The sequence below is a fragment of the Stegodyphus dumicola genome, chromosome 4 (genome assembly GCF_044657685.1).
Source record: "Stegodyphus dumicola isolate Sdum_Otavi_A_Nest chromosome 4, ASM4465768v1".
NCBI lineage: Eukaryota > Metazoa > Arthropoda > Arachnida > Araneae > Eresidae > Stegodyphus > Stegodyphus dumicola.
In genome coordinates, this window is record NC_140771.1 from 224,760,595 (window position 1) to 224,785,539 (window position 24,945).

A 24,945-nucleotide genomic window follows, 5' to 3' on the forward strand; every position below is an offset into this window, starting at 1 on the left:
CTCATAGCCCAATGATAAACTGATAGAAAGCCACTAGGACTCACTAGTAGGAATATGCTTACCGCAAGGATGTATATAATGCTGCACTGTTTTCCATTAGGAGACATATTTCTGAATTATTATTTCCAGCTACAGACGGCAAAAAATACATCTTAATTTTTACAGTTTATTTTAGTGAAAATCCAGAAGCTGTTTTCTTTCATAATCAATAAATCTTACCTATAACAGCGAAATTCTAAAAAATGGCATTTCCTGTTCAAATTCCCATCTAATTCATTTAAATCAGAGAATGATCATGTCATTTTGTATAAAAAATTCTAAACATCTCAAAACAGAGAAGACACAAACTATCAGACTTATAAGCAAATGTCAGTATAAAAAGCTTTATTTATATAATTATCAAAAATAGTTTTCTTTGCAGAAAACAATTATTTAAATTTAAAAAAATTTTTAATTTAAAAAAAAAATTTTTTTGAGGACAGTTCAAAAACAAATAATCTTAAGCTTGTTTTATTCCTCATTAAACAAACTTTCAACCACTATCCCCTTCAAAATACTCCCCTCTACAGCTAAAACGCCACAGCTTTTTCCACTTTTGGAAACCCTGCTGGAAGTAACTTTTTTCAATGACATACACTACTCTTGTAGCATCTTTCTGAAATTCATCTATGGACTGGAAATGATGTCTTCCTTTCAAAGTGCTTTTAGGTTTGGGAAACAGAAAGGTCTCTCAGTTTGGAAGTCCACAGTTTCAGGGCAGGAATTTGTTTATCTCTTTGTTTAACTGTTACGTATTTAGTTTAAGAATTCAAAAAACAACTTTTATTTACATTTTGGTACTTATCAACATTTTCCATACTTTTTGTAGTTTAATTTTATAAAAACACATAACAAAAATAATCTAATCTAAATAAATGTATATGTATTTTTTGAGTTTTGCAAAGGAGGGGGAATGATCTTCTAGAAATGGTGAAAAGGATGCATTGAGCAAAAAGAGTTGAGAACCATGGTGTGGATTATTCTTGCGAAAATGCTCAACTTACTTCCCAGCGCAAGTTTGATTTAGCACCTTATAAGGTATTTCTCCCACTTCCCTAGCGTGCCTTCATGGTGTAGTGGTTCTGCACACTGAGTCGGTATTTCGGAGGTCCGTGGTTCGATTCCCGGCGAAGGCGGTTGCATATTTTTCATCTTTTCTGCTTCCAATTAACCTAATGTCTCTACAACCTATATTTAACATTTTCGCCCACATTATATAATAATCTATAAAAAGAATATAGTAAATGAAAATGATTTATTTAAAATAAATTCTGTTTCATTCTGTAAACACATTATTTTAAATATTATATCTAATATGAAGCAGCTATCAATGGTAGGATACTAAAGGCACCTTTAAAAATATTAATTATTTATGAAATAAATTACATTCAACATGACATTTCTTTATTCACCAGCATTATTTGGGATATGTGATAATATTTCTTTATATTATCATTTATCAATATTTTAGTTTTTGTTTGATTCAGAGCATAACATAAGTAGAGGCCACAATTGAAAGTCATGTACAAAATACTAAATCAACTATTGTACAATTTTTAAGTAATTAACTTGTCATCTATAAACTTACCTGAAGAACTCAATGCTGCAGAAAAATCATCTGTCCATTCAGGAACAGGTACATCAAAAATTTGGTAAAGAAGATCTAAAATATTTTTCTATAAAGGAAAAAAAAAATTATTATTTTGATTTTATGCCTACACTATCATATAAAGGATTACATATTTAACAATTTACCTATACATTGCAAAGGCATCTAAATTTTTTAATTACTTTTTTTCTGAACAATATAAAAAAATCCTCACAAATTATTGGAATAATGATTATTGGAAAAAATATAACGTAGAACTTACACGCAAATCAGGATAGGGAAGATACAACATTTCAATTAAAGACTGTACATGAGAAGAATTAGATCTGCACAAGTAGATAAGACCTGTAATATACACTCATTAAATAAGAAATCAGTTAAACGAAATAATCTGAAAACAAAGGAATTATATATAATCTCTTATTTATAATATAATACAAATTCTAAATTAGTTAGTTATTTTAACATATAAATTTGTCCTGCAATATTGACAGCATTAACTGCATTACTTTGTGATCTAGCATTTAGCAAAAATATAATAAATTGATACTGCTACCTTTACCTCTTTTATCAAACTTAAGAAGCTACAATATGTACAGGACAAAGCATTCTATATTTTGACATTTAATTGAAAATAACAATATGAAAGTTAACATCACTAAATGGTTCTCTCTGAAATTCTGATAGCTGCAAAGAACCCATTAATCTCAGTTCAATTTTCTCAATACCAATCAACAATTCTGACAAATCTATCATAATGTTCTTGTATCCTTGACAGCAGTTTTCTTATGGATATTTTTTCCTCAACTGCTATTTCTTATTGTGCAACAAATTCATACGTATAATTATTATTATGCATATGATTCAAATTCATATGTATATGTATATTCATATATTCAAATAATGCTTTTTATAGGGGGGCATTATTTGCTTTTGTTGTTGTTGTCTTGACCATATTACATGTAACAATGATTGAAAGAGCTTACTCCGAAGAGAGGTGGGACTTCTACTTTCCAACCTTAATTCTGAGGGACAGCACTGGGGGAGCGGAAAGTTCTGTCTGATAATGTTATTTTAAGTTTCAATATGCCTGCATGTGCTCATTTGAAACATATACAGTTGTCTCTCTTTATCACTACATTTATATACATGTGCTCTTTTGAATCACCTGAAACAAAAGTGTTTCATACCATTATTAAGAAGGAGTCACTTAAATATGGTTAATAGTGCAGTTCATTTATGACACTGTGAATTGACATTTATGACAGTTCTTCCTTACTGGAACTGTACTTTGTATAAATTCCAACAAGGAAGAAATGTTACATACGCATTTCAAAATTGAGTGAAAATTTTTGGCAGAAATAAGAGTTTTGGATAAAACATGCAAGAGGTTAAAAAAAATTGAAGCAGGTGATTCTGACCATAATGATCAACCATGCTCTGAGCAGCCATCTATGATCGATGAAGTTCTACCATGACCATGATAAAGCAAGATCATTTCTGACAACATCAGAATTGCAGAAAAGTTTGACTTGGCTTAACAAACCATTTCAGAATATGTTTAGAAAAATGACTGGTCTGTAAATATTCCAGATTGGTGTCTCAAGAGTTAAGTGAGAGAACTTTTAATGACAGAGTTATCATATGTACATCTCTGCTTGCTTGAAACAAAAACAAACCCTTCTTGGACCAAATAACTCATGATGAAAAGTGGATTATTTATAAAAACATCATTAGGAAAAGAACATATGTGAGCTTGGACAACCTACCCCCTCCAACTCTAAACTGAGTTTGAGATTGAAAAAGAGTGGACATGGAGAAACAAACAAGGACCAATACATTACGAGCTTTTGAAACCTAATAAAAAGTCCATCTGGAGAGATACTGTCAGCAAATGGATGATTTAAACAAACAGTCAAAGAAAAGAGGCCGACAATGGAAGCACATCATGCTGCAACATGATAATGTGAGGTCACATGCTGCTTTGGCGAGTCATGAGAAAAATCGCCGAGTTAGGCTGGAAAATTCTCCCACATTCCATGAAACTCTTCAGATCTAGTGCCTTCTGATTATTGCCTGTTTCTTTCCCAAAAAATTTTTTTGAAGGGCAAAAATCTAAAAATTAAGCAGATGTCAGCCATGCACTACTTCAGTTCTTCTGACAAATATTTCACAAAGAAGAAAAGACATTTTTCAAAAATGCCATTTACAAATTACCATTTAGTGGCAAGAAGTTATTAGTAACAACAGCAAATATATTGTACAATAAATATCATTGAAAGGTATAAAAAATAAATTTCTTTTCCATCTTACAAATGGACAGAACTTTCCAGTAGACCTTTTAGAAATTATACATAAACATGAAAGTATCTAATAAATAGTGCATTTTAAGATGCTTTCTGCATTTCCATTATTACAATAACAATGACTGAAATTATCGTTTGTTCACTGGTATATAGAATACTAGCAAATTTCTGGTAATGAATCTCTCTTTCCACTCTCTATAAGCCTTTCTCTAGTCAACAGACATTTTCTGAATAGCACCATTTTCTTAGTACATTCTACAGTTACTGCTGAATAAAAAATCTCTACAGTCTCAAACAATTCTCTCAGCAATTCATATTATCCTACACTGCCTTCAAAAATTAAGCAATGGGTGAGTTTTCATATGTAATATCATACTGCAGTTTTCTAAATTAGTACACAAAATATAATAATATTACCAATGTTATTCAAGATGAATACTTATGGGAAAAGAGAACAGCACTGACCAACAAAGAATTAAATGCAGAAGATCTTTATCTGAAAGTGGGTTCACAATACTGCAAGACAGAAGACCATATGACAGGCACCATCTTTTCAAGCTAGGTATGAAACCTCTGGTAGTGCTGATTGTAGCTACGGTATCATTGCTAATAGTTAGGTATATACTTTCAAGTGTTTCCCTCAAAAAAATCCCACATGTAACCACTAAGATTTCAGCCTGTGCACTGTGTAAGCTAATATGAGCTCTGATGTTGTCACAAACTCAGTTTTCAAGGGTTGTGCAAGGTTAAGGATTATAATTTCATTCTTGTTTATTATATTATGCACATTAATTTTGACAAAAATCTTAAAAGCATTTGCTAATTTTGCATTGTTTAAATATCTTTTAATTAATTTTCAGTTAATTTAGAATGTTATTTTTCAGTTACTTTATTCATATTCATCGTTAAGCACTTTCTCACTTTTAAACTGCTAATAATGTTATACTGCTGGACATATCACACTACAACAGCAACTCAATGTTATTCAAAAATGATGTGCACAATATAATAATTTTTACTGACACTTTTGATTGTACAACCATCTTCATACGTTATATCCATTTCATATACCCATAATACCTCATGCTGCATATATGTGCATACTCAATTTAATCAAATACTCTTCATTGATTTATTTATTAATTTTCCCTGTTCTTTTCACTCAAATTAATTTTCCTAAAACTCTTACAATTAAGAACAGTTAATAATTAAACAACATGAAAATGCACTCACATAAGTTCTTGTCATGAATATGATTACTTGAACATTTCCTCTTTCTCAGTTAACCTAATAAAATGACTATGCAATGGATCAGACCTGGAAAGGGCTAGGAAAATTCAAGGTTTGATTCCCATTCAGAAACTGGTGATAAGCAAGGGTACATAACATTCCCCCAAAAGAACTTATCTAACACAATTTTGATGAATATTGCCACTTAAATCACCAAGACTGCCATATATCTAAATGTAGTACACCTAAGCTATTTGCATGCTATTTTAAATTGATAATGCAAAAGAAATATTTCACAAAATAATTTTACTCTTTAATAAGCAATATACAAAAGCACTATATTATTTATACAATTTCATAAAAACATGAAAATTATAATGAAAAGGTTTCAATATAACATGTTTGTAAATAATAACTCTTCATCATAAGCCATATTTACTATTCATCCAGCATGTTTACTATATATCTTGTTTGTAAATAATAACTATCCATCATAAGCCATGTTTACAATTCATTATCTAAATTTATTTTAATAAAGAAGAAAAACAGAAATGTTGTTGACATAAAAAAATTCTTTACCATAAAGAATACATTAATTGTGCTACCTGAAGATTTAATCTAATTCCACAAAAATTTCTCATAAAAACAAAATATTTTCTTTTTTAAATGAAAATGCTTTCATACCAGGCCAAGACAGTAGTGTAGACACAATAGCCATCTTACAGGAATGCACATGAGGGTCTTTATCATCGCTTGAAAGAATTACATAAATTGAAAAAAAAATTATAATAATAAAACAAGTAATTAAACAAAAGATAACATAGTATGCAACATACAAATGAGATAAAAATTACATGACTTAAAATTGTTTAACAGACTATCTGCATTCTTAAAATCATATACAGTAGAATGAAGAATTAAAAGATTAATTTATTTTAAAAAAAAGCAACAAGAACGTCATAAGAGGCAGAACTGCACTGCATCATTTCGAGATCAATCCATGTCATGCATATTTCTGACAATGTAAATGGAACTAAAACTCAAACAGCCAATAATAATTTTACAGCAGTATTAACCGTTTGAGTCCTGGGGGTATTGAAAAAACACTCTCGAAGAATCCCAAACAATGCTTCTGTAAATGAGTACGAAAAGACCCAAGCAGCACGATAGCGCTTGTTTTATTTTACGTCGAGAAATACCAAGTGACACGACAGTGCTTATTTTACACCAGTTTATTTTACATTAATGAATCCCAATCGGAGCAATAACGTTTCTTATATTTGCCTGAATACTATTGAGCATGTTTGCAATGCTTTAGGAAGACGTAGATCTGCTCTCAATCCTCCTCCTCAGACCCTTGCCATGCTTGCAACTGCTTTGCAAGAGCAATAATTATCATTTTGTATGAAACAGTTAGACAAAATAATTGACAGCATCGCACATTGCTGTATGTGTTGCATTGCTTCTAAGGGAGATCATACACCATATTGAAGGTTATTTTCATAAACCAAACTGACACATCCGATTTGTTCATTTTATACATATGCTAATTTCTATAACAGCATAATCGTCTGGTAATTTCTTTTCATGTTATTTTATACCTTATTGTGTTGTATACTGTGGGTCAGTTTCAGTAAATTCTACATGTAATGTTTTGAGTAACTGTCATTTTTCTGATTTTTCCTTATTTAATGATAATCAGTATACACAGAATAAAAATATTTAAAAAAATGTTACATATTATTATATGTCATCACACATCCTAAATTTTGAAATAAAATATTACATTCAATTTTTGTCATACAGCTGTCAACTTTTTGTACTTTATTTTTTTACCATGAGAATAAACATTTACAATTACAGGCTCCGAGAAATCACATAAAAACTTATATTTCATAATTTTTACACAATTGACTTTTAAAATTTTTAAAAAAGACCAAATTATGAACATTAATGTCATTTAAAATAGTTTTATTAATTGGAGATATAACAGTCCCTTGCATAGTCTGGCTTCAGTCAATCCATATTCACTATAATTCAGTCTCAGAATCTCAAAACAAACTAAATTTTAATTAAGCAAAATAACAATTAATTCTACAGAATTATTATGCTAAATTATTTTTAATGCATAAATGATTAGTTTTTATCTTTCTATGCAGTTCAATCACTTTCGGGGCAGCATGTTTTTATACAATTTTAAAGTTATGTGATGCCATATCTATTTCAATTTTATCCGGAGTTTGTGTCCATTACGAAGATAAAAAGTACCGCAGTTCATTCTCAAAAAAAGAAAGTGAAGTTGCTAAGGAATGATGACATCAACCACTGACATATGAGGGAAAACTACTTTCTGCATAAGGTTAGAGATTGTCCTGAATGTAGCAGCTGAGAAATTTCCCATATCATAAATATACCCGAATCACTGTCACACAGATTGCTGTCATGCCAATGTCTTGCTGAACAGTTTTGAATCATTCTAATACTTCATTTTAACAATTAAATTTTCAAAATCACAATTCGCCTGTCAAGAAACATAACTTTAACTAAATATTTTGATGAAAATAATATATTTTTAGAAAGCTGAATATGCACTTTAGACAAATCTCAACAGTTTCAAAGCACCATTTTTTTAGATGTCTTAAGATGCATTTTGAAAAGATAAAAAAATTAATTTTAAGTAACTATGCTTTCTGGATTTCTTCAAAAATAGCTGCATGCACATAGCATTCATTGACTAGATTTTCAAAATTATTTACTTAATATTAATATTTTCATAACTTTTCATTTAACAAGATATTGTCTATATCATTACTGAAAATAAGAGAGCAAAATATCTTAAATATCATGGTAATATACAAAATGTGAAAACAAACCTCATAAACAGATATAACTGCTAAAAGGTTAAAAATTTCAATACCATAAATATATAAAGCCTAATATATAGGTCCTTTCAGCTATCATAAATTGTAACCAAACTTTGGATAGACTGGCAGTGAGTTATTGCTAAAGCTAAAAGTTAATGTCAGAGAGTTGAGAAGGTTTTAACAAACCTTTTTACTAAATCAGAATTTGAACATAAATGCATAACTCTTACTCAGCAAACCTCTTGAGGTGATGTAACTTAAAGTAACAGTACATTCAAATTTAAAATAAGCTAGTAGTTTAAGACTACAAATCTTATATGACTTAGCAGCAACTTAATAATGTAGCCTCAAGAGGTAGAACAAGCTCCGTCTTACAATCTAAAAACATTAATTTAAATATTCGCAAACTAATTTGCATTCTGGCATTGAAACGGGAAAAAAAATTATAGTAAAGGTCTAGATCATAACTGGTCAATTAAAATAACAAAAACCCCACAAATATATTCAACTGAAAGCATTAAAATATTTTACTTTATCAGTTTTAAAATATTTATAAAATAAATATGTTCTTGTTAAAAGCAGCATTTACTTACAGCATCAAATTTTCATGAAATAACATTAATTTTTAATTACAGCCTAAAAGTTGATAAAGTGTAGATTGGTAGAATGTGCAGATATACTTATAATTTTCTTATAATGCTTTCCCCCCCCCTTAAGTTTCTTCTAATCTGCTTAAAATGTTTACAAGAATAAATGCAAATTTCAGTCCATATTGATTAAATTACTGTAAAATATAACAACTTTAAATTTTAGTTTATGACGATGCAAGATAGATGGTATTTCAAAAGAAAATAACAGCTTCTAGAAATAAAAGAATATCTGAAAATGACTTTGGTACAACATACTATAAAGATTTATTTTAAAAATTTTCAAAAATTTAACCTAACTGTATAACTTATTAAATTTATAATGCAAGATGTTTAAATAAATTTATAAAGTAGGACTAGAGAATATTAATATGAAGTCATTTCCATTTCAGAACTAATACAATAGCAAGTATCAAAAATGTAAAAAGTAAAATGCAAAATTTCTCTACAGAGCTAGTAATGAGATGTGGGATGTCAACACACTCTATCAAAAAAAGGCCTTTAAATTAATCTTGATAAACCAATAAACACATATATACAAATATATCTTACCTTGTTGAACTCTCAGAAGTGTCTGCAGAACGATAATGACAATCAGTAAATGGGGCTAATAAATTCTGAAAGCAAAAACATTATTTATTGCACCATGAAAGTTAGTTTCAATTTTTTAAAGGTTTAAATTTTAAATAAAGTAGCACTTGTGCAATACTGGTTACAATTATATAGTTCAGTAATATATAATTCCAATTATTATTATACAAATACACTAATTAAAAGTATATATTGCTTGATACTTCGCCAGGAAAAGATGAAAACAATTTTCTTAATATTTAATATTTTTAAAAAAAAACTTGCATCCTATAAATTACAAAAGCACCTTAATAGAAATTTTCCATTGAATATATTATAAAAATATACTTACTGCTCTATACTGGTAACATTTTATCTTTATTGTTAAATAAAATTTAAATCCAAGTTTAAAAAAAAAGTTCATTTTGAAAGCTAGAATATTTTTTCCTGCCCTTTTTTTTTAATATAAAATTACCAAAAAAGATATATATCAAATATTAAAAAATGCATTTTACATAGTTTCCTAATCCATATAGTTACATTTAACAACAGTTTGTGCTTATTCTGAAAAAAATGGAACAGAAAATGTTTAACTCCCATATAACAAAAACTGACATAGATATCAAATTTATAAATTAGAGATTTTTATGGATTTTCCATTGCCAGGAAACCAAACTTACCATTCTCCTTGAGTGGTCAGTTAAGGAAGAAATTTGGATAGTTCAAGATTGATTTATTTGGCATTCAGTAGTAGTCTTTTATGATTAACTAGTATTTTCTTTTGTTATTTATAATTTGTTTATTTATAATTTTGTTACATGCCCAGATTTTAAATTAAATATATCAGTCAATCTCTGTTGTAAAGAAGTCAAACTTCATGTTTTATTTTTTAGAATGATTGTAAATGTTGACTAAATGATATGGACTGGAAAATTTACAAAACGTATTTTTATAATTTAAAATACAATAACATGAATATTTTCTTTCTTCAATGCATTTCTGTTACTGGAAGTATATTGCAAAAATAAAAGCCTATAAAGATATATATATATAATTTATTTATTAAAGAACTATTGATTATATTATCTCCTAATATTAATTTTAGTAGAAGTACCTAAAAAGAGTGAACCCATAGGTAGTAAGTTTAATTCCGAACAAAGTAACTTGAATGTAAATTGTTAAAAATGTTTTACGGGGACTTGAATTAAATCATGAATAACAAAATTTCGATTGGAAAAAGAAATTAAATTAAAAGCAAGTAATCATTGCCATTCATCGGACATTAGTTGACTTTTCAAGGGGAACAAACCAACTCCCGTTCAATGACCAATAATTAATAAATAAATACGAAGGTGCTTCGTCCTTTACTCAAGTAATAAAGTGATGCCAAACTGGCAAATAAAGTTAGGCCAAATATTTCCGTGAAGTGATGGGATCCAGAATAAATGCAGAGTACCAAAGAACTCATTCTGATTAAGCATTTTCGCTAATACAATTTTGAGTGAAAAGCAATTTATGCAGTAAAATTGATGAATTGCTTGAGTAATTGTCCCCCGACACCCTCATGTTTATGCATTTTAATTCAAATCTATTTGTAAAAAATTAAACATTGGAAATTGGAATTAAGAAATATAGCTCAAAGTAATTGAAATAAACATTAGAAAATTAAGAAATATAATGTAATCTTTGCAAAAACAAATCAAATAATAAAAAATTGAAAATTAAACATATATAAGAAAAGGGAATGTACATGAAGATATAAAAGGCCAGAAAAAGCATTAATTAACTTACGTTCTTTATAGTGGGAAGTGGGCAAAGTGTTTTCTTCGGTGTCTTACTCTGAAGGGTTGTGTGTCCGAAATTCTTTATCGGCAGCGGAGACTGAATTATTTCAGGTGGCGAAACTTGTGAGAAGTAATTTATGGGATAAGGAGGGACTAGGAATGCTTCAGGGAAGTATGTTATGTAGTTCTTATGTGAGTGAAAACGTCTGTTAAAATTTTGAATATACTAGTGGATGGAAATTAATGAATTTCTGGCTAATTGTCGTGTCGGAACGAGGAATAAATTAAGAAAAGGAAAAAAGTAATTTTCACTGTCAAAGAGCTATTTGACAGACTAAAGATTATGAAATAGGCCCATTTTTTTAGTAACAGCATAAAAAAAGTCTGAACATAATTAGCTTTTTACATTACATACAGCTTTGTAATTACACTATGTACAAATTCTTCAACTGATAGTTATCCAACTTATACCGCCTTCTCAGGTTTAGGAACAAATTATCATATCCCTATCAGTTAAATGATTTAGAGTGAGTATTTAACACCTGCTCTTTTAAGGCAATGGTTAATAAATTGATTAGGTATTAGATTATTTTTGAGAATTTTAATAAGGAGCAAAATTTTACGTTCAAGATCTATCTTATCTGTGCAGATATTTTTAATACGTTGTATTTGATTTATTATTGTATTATTAATTACTTTTTTGGAGATGTTGGAATTCCAGTTTATTAATTTGTTAGTATTGAAACTGAAGTTTCTTGTTTTGTCAAACAGTAAAATTTTTTGTAGTAAATGATTTGAAGATCGAGATAGTCTATGATATTTTGCGAATTATTAGTTTTATTAAGCGTAAGGCGATTTGGATAAATCTCTGAGCATTCAATCTTATTAAAATTATTAAATGTAATACGATCATCTATATATCTGTAAGTGTGCTTGTAGTAACTTCATTCTTGCTGTAGTAGATTTTTTTGGAAGTTAAATTCCTTGACAAATAAAAAGATATTACATGTCAAGGTACTGAAATGGTACACCATTGGAAGACCTCTGACTTGTTTAAAAAGTTGATTTTGAAATTTAATGTAGTTATGAAAAAGTGTGCATTTTAGGTAGGTTTTCCATTTACTAAGATTCATAATCGAGAGCATATCAGGGAAGAGTTTAGGCAGATCTACTAGTATAAATTTCTTCTAAAGGAAGTGAGGTATATAAGTTTTTAAAGTCATAGCAGTTAATGTTCTGTATGTTAATTGTTTGAATGGCATTAATGACAGGAGTGTTATTATGGATGATCCAGAAATAGTTATGATTAGTATTAGAACCGTTGAAAATGAATTTACAGATTTTTTAAAGTTGAATTGAAAAATAATGGTCTACATTTTTCTTGTAATTATTAATTATTAGTTATTTTAGAATGAATAATTTTTAATCTGCTATAAATCTGAATTTTAATGGTGTTTTATGGAATTTGGGAAGTGCATAGAGGTTACTAAATCTGCTGTAGCTGGGATTTAAAGTAATATTTAGTTTTTTATGAAAAGTTTTAATTCTGTTTATTATTATAGATGTTTCTGTAAGGTTTGCTAATTGATAAGTAGTTGCATTGAAAGGTTCTTTATGAATAATTTCTGCATAGAATTGTTTTCATATAATACTAAAGTTATTATTTGCTTTATCTATTTTTGTAATAGTAAAAAGTTTTTTTTTAATTTTTAATATCTGATGTAAGACAAATATCGAGAACCATGTCTCTAATAATTTGTATTTCGTCGTAGTTTTCATAAATGAATTTTTTTAGTTTTATAAAGAATTTATTAGTACAAGAGTGTAACCAGTTGAGAAGTTTCTTGGGGAAGTTTTCCGAGTCAAAAAAACATTTCAATTGTTTTTTCAATGTAATTGTATCCAAAGTGGGTGATAATATTGAATATTTCTTTAGTAAATAAATTATTATTATCTTACTTTGCAGCTATTGTGCAAGTATTAGAATAACTTGATTTTGAACTAAGTGAATTTAAAATCGTACAACATTTGATATGCTAAATAGCAGATATTTGCGCTATTTATTTCTTGCTTAATGAACTTACTCTATATATTACCTCCACCTTTTATTTTTACTTTTACTTTTATTGTTAAGTTTAAAAGTTTTTCTATAAAAACTTGACTGTATTGAAGGTTAGTAGCCTTCTTACTTTTAAATCTTGCTCACATCTCTCAAATTCAAATCATTAATGTCATTCCACTAGATGACAAACTTGCAAATTTAACGCCATGCCTACTACAGGCAACACCAAAAAACAGGTTCTATGAAAAACATTTAACTGTATTTACATGATTACCTGTGGCACCTGACATATTAAATATATAGGATAGATTAAAAACAATCTTAATTTTCGAATCAATAACCATAGAGCTCACATTAAGAAATTCAATGCACAAAAAAATAGCACTAAAATAAGTACACCTTCACAGATCAATACAGCAGAATTAGAGCACTTTAAACACCATGACTTCAACTCTATTTAACTTCAGATCTTAGACATAATACCAGATCACAAAGCACGAATTTTTCAGGAATCACTCTATATACTAAAACAACGTTCACTTTATCCCTATGGACTTAACACTTACATACATAGTCACAGAGACACTTCCAATAAATCCATTTTCTGCCAATTTAAGCTGTACAGCTACAAAATGCAAAGAGGCAAAAGAGGAAGCAAATTAAAAAGTAATACGAGATTTTTACCCACTTTGGATACAATTACATTGAAAAAACAATTTAAATGTTTTTTTGACTCGGGAAAACTTCCCCAAGAAACTTCTCAACTGGTTACTCTCTTGTACTAATAAATTCCTTATAAAACTAAAAAAAATTCATTCATGAAAACTACAACGAAATACAAATTATTAAAGACATGGTTTTCGATTTTTGTAAATTCAGACTATCTAATTGTCTATTTTAAAGTCAAATTTCTGCCTCCGCAGTTTGACAATATTCGATTCTCTAGAATCTTCAACGATTGTAAAGTTTACTTCCCAGCTGTAGACACCATACCAATAGTTGCATTTAAATATCAAAGGACCTTAAGCAACTTGCTAACTAACCACCATGAAATAGATGAGTCAGAGAATGACATTGCAAATTACCAGTTTACAGTACTTACGTAGATTCTCATGACCAGCACATAATTACTGACAACTTGAATATCATACAAAATGATCAACTAAAAACACTAATAAGTTATGGTGCAAAATTTTGACCAGTCAGACACATAACTAAAAATTACTGTTACAAGACTTTTGAAAACAACATCAATGAATTTACAGTTAAAGCAAGCTCTTACTGCTGATAAAGAATTTTGGACACACAACCCTTCTGAGTAAGACGCCGAAGAAAACACTTTACCCACTTCCTACTATAAAGAACATAAGTTAATTAATGCTTTTTCTGGCCTTTTATATCTTCATGTACATTCCCTTTTCTTATATATGTTAATTTTCAATTTTTTATTATTTGATTTGTTTTTGCAAAGATAACATTATATTTCTTGTATTTCTTAATTTTCTAATGTTTATTTCAATTACTTTGAGTTATATTTCATAATTCCAATTTCCAATGTTTAATTTTTTACAAATAGATTTGAATTAAAATGCATAAACACAAGGGTGTTGGGGAACAATTACTCAAGTAATTTATCAAATTTAATGCATAAATTGCTTTTCACTCAAAATTGTATTAGCGAAAATGCTTAACCAGAATGAGTTCTTTGGTGCTCTGCATTGGTTCTGGATCCCTTCACTTCACGGAAATATTTGGCCTAACTTAATTTGCCAGTTTGGCATCACCTCATTACTTGAGTAAAGGATGAAACACCTTCGTATTTATTTATTAATTATTGTTCATTGAACGGGAGTTGGTTTGTTCCCCTTGAAAAGTCAACTAATTTCCGATCAATGGCAATGATTACTTGCTTTTAATTTAATTTCTTTTTCCAATTGAAATTTTGTTATTCATGATTTAATTTAAGTCTCGTAAAACATTTTTAACAATTTACATTCAAGTTACTCTAAAACAATTTTCAGAATTAAACTTACTACCTATGGGTTCACTCTTTTTGGATACTTCTACTAAAATTAATATTAGGAGATAATATAATCAATATTTCTTTAGTAAATAAATTATTATTATCTTACTTTGCAGCTATTATGCAAAGTATTAAAATGATTTCGAACTAAGTGAATTTAAAATTATATATATATATAGATAGATACACAGTGTGTAAAATACTAATAAATACAATAATGGAAAATGTAATAGATATTCTATCTTGTACCTGTAAAAGTAAGAAATCCTAACATCTGAATACAATAAGTAAAAGACGAGTGAGATATTAAGAAATGTAGTTTCTACATTGTATTAAAATAGCACATGTTTCAAAGTAGGGTAAAACTATGAATCATTCATTATCTTAGCACTAACAGCAGATTAGTAGTTGTTTCTAAGCAATAGTAGCATGAAAAGTCTCTCGATTGAGGCCCTTATTATACTAAATAAGAGCTTTACAAGCAAGAGTGAAACAAATTATTATTTAGAACAAAGTGAATGCTGGAAAAAAAGTGTGCAAACGCTTGAAATGAAGAAATATGAGTATGGATACAATGTGCCAAACACTCTCTGACCACTGATAGCTGACTACCAATAACATGTCACATTTACTCAAAAATAAGATCCCTTTTTTAGCCAAATTTGCCACCCCTCAAAACTTTAGTAGGTTTTATAACTGGGTATTTTAATAAATGAAATTGGAGAGTGAGGAAACAGCTTAATTATCTTAAAAAGAATAATTACATAGTTTAAATACTAAATAAACTATACACGTAATTACCACATATATAAACTGCATAACTAGTGCTAATTACAATAGCGATGTCTAGATGAGTGATTTCAATTTAAGCCTTTATATTGGTTATTGGCATGCCTGAAAACAAACAGGTAATTTTATGTTATCATTAAAATTAATGTTATCATTAATTTTTCCTAGTTTTTCTTTCTATATCACAGTAAAATATTGTATTTAATTAGGTGGATCAGAAAAAAAAATGAATTCTTATCAGAACTAAGCTCTCATCAAATAATGATCTACATTTTTATTTCTTAAAATTTATCATAAAATATAAGAAGGGTCTTATTTTTGAATAAACACAGTACTTATAACTATCAAATTAGAATATGAATTCAGAGTTTCATAAATTTCAACCAAAGATGTTAAGGTTATACAATGATTACTTCCATTGCTCATATTTAATTATATGGGGCCAAAATAATCATGTTGACACATAGGAAGACAGTATTGAGTATCTTAGGCACTACAGTTCAACTATGTAAACTTATATTCAACTATGATCATTATCATTTCAAGTGCATTTTGAAACTTGTGAAGTTTACAGCAGTTTTTCTTTCCTCTGCTACTCTGAACCATATAAGTGAAATAATGGGCACTGAATCAGCAGGAAAGAGAACATAGGATGATTTTATTAATATATGAATAAAACACTTTTATAAACATCTTTTTATTTCTTATTTTAAAATCCACTTAAACAAAAGTGTCATCATTTTTTAAGCTTCTACCAAAAAAACCTTTAAAATACTGCACTTTTGGAATATTAATTAATATTAACAAAGATTATCTAAAATTAATTATAAATACAATGAATAATAGTGTTGAAACTAATGAAAGCACAATTCTCATGAAATTTAATGTTTTTTCACCAAGCATTTTGCTCTTAACATGAAATTCTTTTCCTTTAACGTTCCTTACTATTTATAATTTTCTAAAACTTAGATAGCATACATAGAAAATGGAAAAAATCAATGGAATTAGAAATAGGATTCCTTTCGATGTTTTTAATAAGTAATTTTTTTAGCTTTTTCCTAATTAAAAGTACTCTTTGAAAAGTTATCAACATGACTTGAAAATTCTCAAGAAGTATTTTAAAAAAAATTCCCAATAACAAACTATTTCATAGATATGCTTAAGTTCATAAAGTGTGGCAAATGCATTTTCAAATTTTAAAATACTACACTATTTATCAAATCCTTAAAAAATGTGATATGCTATTATATTTCAAGAAAAAATAAAGTTCAAATGCTTCTCAACATTTTACAATGGCAGAAAAAATTGGTAAAATCTAGGAACATCCTAAAAAAACTAATTACATATAATATACTTAATGTACTAAATATAACAAATTTAATAAAATTTCAGCTCTAGTTTCAAAATGTACTATATAAGTATACTCGAAACAATTTAATGTTCAAATTTTTAACTATGTTAAAAATAAGATAAAATGCACATCATCACAGAAAATAGAAAGATTTTACATTAAGACAAACTAAAAAGACAAGATTTGGTTTAGGAGAATTCAGAGTAAACTAACTGTAAACACAGAGCAGAAAGAGTTAACCATATTCCAGCAGCAATGAACTAAATATGCAAAAGAACAAGAAGATGAATCTAGTAATAATAAATGAAATGCTGGATATATTTACTACCCTATAAGAATCACTGAGCTAAAAATGATCTGATCTCCCACTGTCCAGAATATGCCAAATCCACGAATAAAATAATTTTCAAAATACTCATGTTACATCTAGTTGCTTAAAACATATTACAATTTCTTACAGCTGACTGAGATTTATATTTCAGAAGTGTAGCAATTTTTCCTTACCTCGAGAGCAAATTCGTCTTTCATTAACATTCTAGTGGAAGGATGGTTAATTAGGAAATAAATTACACCAAGTATTGCTTCAGATGTTTGTACATGAGTATTATCAATCACATTTGTCAAAAGTGCTTTTACACCATTTGCTTTTATAGTTGTACTGGGATTGAGCAGAGCTGTAAAGATAAAAAAACAATAATTAAGTATACATAGAGAGGGAGAAAAGAACATGTTTTAACCTTAAATAAAAGCCCCTGTTAAACAAGAATAAATTTTAAAAAAAAAATCTATTAAATGTAACTAGAAATTTTGATATTTAAATACAAACAGGTTGTAGTTTTTTTTGTTTATTATTATTACGCCTCTGAACTACAGAACTTCTGAAAAGAGAAAATATTTAGCAGTTGATAAAATCAGATAGGTAACTGATAACAGCAAAACATATGCTAATTGCCTTTTGTGTCTATTTATGAAGATTTTTAACAACAGATCAGAAAAGCTAAGTTGCATGTATTCTAAATATCAGTAATTTATTTCTTATACAATTTAATTATTGATACACAACTGTGTATTACAAAAAATACAATCACAACATGAGCTTGAACTGTGAAGCTACTTTGAAGTCTTACAGAAAAATCAGATGTGTATTGTATATAAAATTTAAAAAATCCTTAACTTGGATACAAATTTACATATACGAAGTGAAAGCATCTCTTAAACTACTTTAGCATTAAAATTAAAGAATATTTGAAAAGTTTTCTGTTACACCTTCTCAAACTGTATTTCTTTGAACAAAAACTTTTACTATATTGCTGAAAATAATGGGGTGGAGGGACCATTAGAAAACGTAATTTTTCCTAGTATCAGTTTTGGTTTCTTTGGTTTTAGCTTGTGAGCTCTGCCACATTTCAATAACTGAACCAAAAAAAATCTTCAGTTTTTATTTATTAAAAATTAATGAAATTGCATCATTACTTTTCTATTTTTACAAACCACACAAACGAATTTTTAATACAATTATATATTTTATTTAAGTTACTTAAATATGTAGGTAATTTTTAAATAATGTGTATTAATTAAAATATTTGCTTGAATGGCAGAGATCCTCTAAAATACAATTCTAAATTACTCATTAGGTTTTAAAAAATTGCTTCTATTATAACCATTACCTTCTTAGCATCTTAACCATTGTTGGATAAGGTTTATAATAATTTTCTTCCATTCTTAGTTTCAGTCATTCTATATGTTAGTTGATCACAAACTAGTGTTTATATATTAATTTTTCAGTTTATAAGACTGTCAATGATAAAGTGAGAAAGCATAAATGGAAAATACTAAAGTAGCACCAAATTATTAAAAATTCATAATACAGCAATACTTAACTACATAAATTTATAAGCTGTAAAAAAGGCAAAAAATATTTTCAATAAGAGTAAGTCATAAATGTGTTAAAATTACGTACTGAAATGCATGTACTTTCAATGCTGCCAATTTTGTTGCAGGGATAGCAGTCTGTTTGCATACAACAAATATTTGTTGCACAAGAACAAGATAAGACAAAAGGCATTGGAAAGAAAGGAATTAATCACTTAAGTGATTCACAGCCTAAATTTATAATTGCAAATGAAATCCAAGAAATATATTTTTGCTGCCACTGTGCATAAAACAATTTTAGACAGAAACTGCTTTAATTACATTTTCAACAAGTTTCACATAATTAGTTAGGAAAATTTTAAATAACTATCTCTTTTACTGAAGTGCAGAAAATGAAAGTGGAAGTAAAGTTAGACACCATGAAAAACTCAGAATTCCCTTAAAAGTAAAAACTCTTAGAGAAATTACATTACACTATATGGAGGCGACCACCCAGTGATAAAGTGGCTAGTGCGACCAACGACTTGATATAACAGGTAGACGGCTCACCCATAGGGAATTCATCTGCTAGGCCGTGTCCAACATATACCACGTGACTTATGGTCTTGGCAATTTTGGGGAGTGATAGCTTAGCCTGTTCATCACCAGTCTGGTGTGCTTTTGATATGGCAGGTAGTGTTTTTATTTCTGTCTGCTGGCAGTCGGCAAACAATGACCTCCAATTAGGTTATTCAATTTTTTACAATTATTTTTAGATATAACTTAACCCCTTTTTTCCTGAATATTTTATCTATATTTTTAATAATTGCTTTAAATTATTTGCCCCATTGCTTAAGATGTTTAGGTTAAATAATTTTAGGAAGAAAATCTAAAATAAATAATAAAAAACTGAGATGGATACTTTAATTTTGAATAACATTTAAAAATTAATTGCACTACCGTTATAATATTTGAGAAGGTAAAAAATTCTCTTTTATTTTTAATGCATTGCATCCTAAAGAGAAAAAGAAAATCACATTGCAATACATGTATTTATGCAACTGATGAAATATATACTCACAGATTGTTGACTTTCAGCTGGAACTATAAACTATTACTGTCCAAACTTATAATATAGTTTATGATACAAAAAAAATAAATTACACTGAAATCTTATTACAGAAAAATATTTTACTTTCTTATATTTAAGTAAACATAATTTTACTTAATTTAAAGTCAGAAATAGTTTTTGGAAGAATTTCATTTACCTTTGAACTTTCAGTGTTACCAATAGTGCTTGCATTCTAGAGATGTACGATAGTAAATAAAATTTTTATTTTAAAAAAGATCTTTCATTGATTGTAAATGCCCATTTTATTCAGTTACTTGCATATTAAAGTGCTTATAAACTTAGCAATGTCCAGAAAATAATTTCATGAAAACTTGGAAGCTATCGCCTTAATTGTATGCTGCTATACATTAAATTCAGTCAGATTTCATATTTTGCAGATCAGCTGTAAAATGTACATTTCCAAAACAAAATTTTCTTTCTGAATTATAAATTCAAACATGACAATACATATTCTATTTTATTCCTGTATCCCAATTAAATAAACACATTATGAAAATATGCATTTAAATATAGTATTTACTATAAAGTAAGTGGATTTAATTTCAAATGAACACTCGAAAAAAAAAGTAAAAAAAAAAAAATATACTACTTTGTATGAACACCAATCTTTTAAACGCGAGCAGGGCGCACATTTTGAACAAAAAGCTTTCATTCTTCACCAGCTGCAAAGGATCCAACTTGCATCTGATGAAGAAATAAAGATGTTCATTTGAAAAGCATGTCCTGCTCATATTTAAAAGTTTAGTGTTCATACAAAGTAGTATATTTTTATTTTAAGCGGATTAATGCTTTTTTTTTTTTATTTATTTAAATTATTTTTTCTAATGTATATCAAGAACAAATACCAAAGATAACCTACTCAAACTGGTAGTCAAGCATATTCCAAATTTCCTATTTTTGATTTGTGATTAAGTAATGAACTTTTTAAAACAAAAACACACAATTTGGCCGAAATATAGAAACTAGGTATTATTATATACTAAATGAATAACTTTATGAAATACAATGCCTTATAGTATATGGCTCTGATATAGGAAATTTGACTTAAAAAAATTTTAGCTTATAAAACCATGGAAATCTTTAGAGGTATATAAAGAATTTGATATTTACTTTTGAAAAATTAATACATAAAACAGTGTAAGTAAAATACAAACTACGAATCAAAAATACATGCTTTTATTTTAACAAATACAGGGCTTAAATAAAATTGACTTTTTCACAGAAAAGAAAAAGAAAAAAAAAAAAAAAAAAGCTTTTATGAATAGAAAGTGAAAACTAGTAAAGATATAATGATGAAAGCCTCATTCTAACCTGCAAAAGTTCTCTCAGATATAGTTTTGATAGTGTTTTCCCCCCCCCAAACTCTCTCTCTATATATATACATATATATATACTGTTTATATGCAAAAAAAGTTAAGGCCTAATTTTTTTTATTTATTTTATTTTATTTTTTTTTTTTTTTTTTTTTTTTTTTAAATTTAACTCCTACTAAAAATCTTAATACACACTTAACCCTCATTATAAATTAAAGAAAATTCTATAGTTATGATATATTTATGTTGCTAAAAAATAGTTTTAAAGGAAAATGTTTTTTAAAAAAGCAAGAAAATATTTATATATTAAATACTTACTAAGTTGTGCTAATGTTGCCAAACATGGCCTTAACATGTCACGCTCTTGTGATCCCTCGTTAGCTATTGATACTAAACAGTAAGTAAAGGCACAAGGAAAACCGTGAGGATCAATATTTAAAACTTTTCTCATCAACCGAAGAGCCTGAATCCTTTCAATACGATTGTCGAGTAAGATGTCAAGAGATCGAGAAACAAGAAAATGAAGTTTAGTCTCAAGAAATGCATTGAGAGCATCTGTATTCTGCAATAAGTAACGACAAGCTCTCAAGACTGCAGCACGTATTTCACAAGCTTCATGGAAGAAAGGAACTCGAAGACTGAAAAAAAAAATGTTTTTCTTCATATTAAATGTATTAAAATTAAATTGCATAAAATATGTGGTTTGCATCATTAAAAAATGCTTATACAAAATTATAAAATCTTACATAATTTGCCTTATTTGATGCAAAACAAATGCTTACACTTCTTATAGAAGAATCCCCCTCCACAAAAAAAAAAAAAAAAAAAAAAAAAAACTTTCATATGTGTACTGAAGAAGATAAATGATGTTAAATAAGATTAAAAAGATATCATGATTATAATAAAGATTTGAAAAATGCCCAATGCAGAAGTTATATACAAAATTTATATGTTTAAAAGCATTGACAAATATCTCAGCTCGTATGTTCATTGTTAAACACAGATACCTCTCCATTTCATTTTGAAATATACAAAAGATAGGTCATTTTTGACAACAGAATACAGAATGGTCACCACCTATCTTCGACAAAGATGCCTTTGAGGCCAGCTTAATGTTTTACACTGCAAAAATATTTAAGAAAAGCAGAAAACACAGAAAAAATCTTTTGACTATTCATTTTCAGATATGGTCAGAATTTTTTTTTTTATAGTTAACAGAACTATGTACCATTGTATCATTTTATTCAGGTTTAAAAATACAAAATGCATAATAATTATGTTTATTTTTAATAAAAGAACTTAAATATTACCAGAAAAATATTTCTTTATATGAAGTTCCCAGTTCTGAAATATTCTGATGATTCATACAGAGCTTAACAAATCCATTGAGATAGCCCAGTTTTCTGCTAATATTAACATCTTGTTTCACAACATTAAATAAAATTTCTTGTATTAGTTCACCACCATCTATAAAAGAGAAAACTCCATCTTAAAACAGTATATTTTAATATTAATATGCAATATATTAGTGTATTTTTTCTGAACTTAATAAAATAAATTAAATATATATAAAAAGTATCAAAATTATGATCTTATATTTATGCCCTATTGAAAAGAAATGCAAATTCAAAGGAGTCCTGGTATCTATAGGTAATATGTTCAGTGACTTACTGCAGATATGGTTTCAGTATAAATGTAAACATGCACAAAATAATAACACACATAATTACAGTTTAGTTTATTAGTGAGATATCATCAACATTAAATAAAATAATAAAGATGTATTCTCTACCCCTACAATATATTACCATCTGCTCATCATACTGTTAAATAATATACTGTAAAATGTATTATACATAGGACTATATTATTCTTCCTCTATACCTCTGAAAGTTAAAAATTTTCACACGGTAACTTAACAAAGATGAATGAGAAATAAAGAAATGCATCATTTATATTATAAGGAGGCTGTTCGCAGATTTTTTAGATGATTTTGCTTTGCTGTAAAAAAAAAAAAATTATTTTTTAACTGCAGCTATATTTTTGAAAGTATTAATTATTATCTGCTACTTGATAGTTTTGATTTCATGCAAAACAGCGGTTTTAAAGAAGCAATGAATGGAAGACTATGTCTGTGCTCTTTCCGAAGAAAATTATCCGTATCTAGTTATTACACAACATCGTGAACGCCATGGTTTTTTCGATTTCTAAAGCTATGATAAATAATATTGTCAACAAGAAAGGAAAAAAAAATGTCAAAGTTTGTTTTCAAGAGGAAAAATTGTTTCAAATACATATCCGTTGAAAAAACAGAATATTTCGAATTTTGCAAAGGTAAGATATTTAATGCTAAAAAAAAAAACTCTGCCAAGTCAAAGGACAGTAGCAAAAATCATTAAAATGCTGACTGTCAACTGTAAACAAAATGATTAATGCTGATTTGAATCTTAAAAAAGTGGGAAAATATAATGTCTGTCGTCTTTCTGTATGACATATCACTGAACGCTGAAAGCGCTGCAAAATCCTTTATGAGAAATATTTATCCAAACAAAAAATTTTGTCAAAATGGATGAATCTTGGGTGTATTTAAATGACTGCTATAAAAAATGATTCATTATTATCATCAAAGAAGAGAAAAAAATCTCAAAACATATTTCAAAGAATCTAAAGAGTTTTTCAAAGGGATCTATTATTGTTGCTGGTTTTTCATATAACAGCAAATTAAAAATAAGAGTGTGGAGAAAACTGTTAAGATCAATTCCACATATTATCAGGAACATATCTGATACCCAATTTTCAAATATGAAAGACCTTCTCTTTAGGCACAATACAACTGCATCAAGTTAAAGCAGCCACATGTCAAAATCCACTGTTGATTTCCTGGAAAAAACAGACCAGCGTATCAAGCTCTTCACTCATATTCCTATTAAATGTTTTAATGTATCATCCACGAATTTTTGCACTTTTGGATTCTTAAAAAGCAGATTGTCCAGCTATGACCTACAGCTTAACTCTTGGACTTTGGAAGGCTGTTCAAGAGGAATGGAATAAAATACCTCTTCTGATACTACAAAAGGCTCTATTGTTTTTGAAATTAGGATTTAGACAGACAGTAAAGAATAAGCATTATCAAACAGAACATTTAAAACACAAACATTTTAGATAAAATATTTATGTAAATGCAAGGAAAATCATTTAAAACATGTGAGAACAGCCCTTGTGCAGCATAATACACTGTTTCAAATGATTGTAGAAATAAGAATCCTTTTATTTTCCTAGCACAATATGTATGATAATAGTTTCCAAGCACCTTATTGTAATAATTAAAACTTTAAGAGGACAAGAGCTAAGATAACATATTACTAATAAGAACAG

General features: G+C 28.1%; 1 protein-coding gene across 2 annotated transcripts in view; it reads right to left on the reverse strand.

Moving 5' to 3' along the window:
* Positions 1-24,945, reverse strand: part of rictor (rapamycin-insensitive companion of Tor) — a 143,887-nt gene that overhangs the window by 95,890 nt on the left and 23,052 nt on the right. For both annotated transcript variants that reach the window (XM_035355016.2, XM_035355017.2), the window contains exons 3-9: positions 22,881-23,037; positions 21,889-22,208; positions 17,779-17,948; positions 9,248-9,312; positions 5,869-5,936; positions 1,911-1,993; positions 1,628-1,715 (exon numbers count right to left, since the gene is read on the reverse strand). In XM_035355016.2, the coding sequence (XP_035210907.1) occupies positions 1,628-1,715; positions 1,911-1,993; positions 5,869-5,936; positions 9,248-9,312; positions 17,779-17,948; positions 21,889-22,208; positions 22,881-23,037 (951 nt within the window). The remainder of the gene's footprint in view (positions 1-1,627; positions 1,716-1,910; positions 1,994-5,868; positions 5,937-9,247; positions 9,313-17,778; positions 17,949-21,888; positions 22,209-22,880; positions 23,038-24,945) is intronic.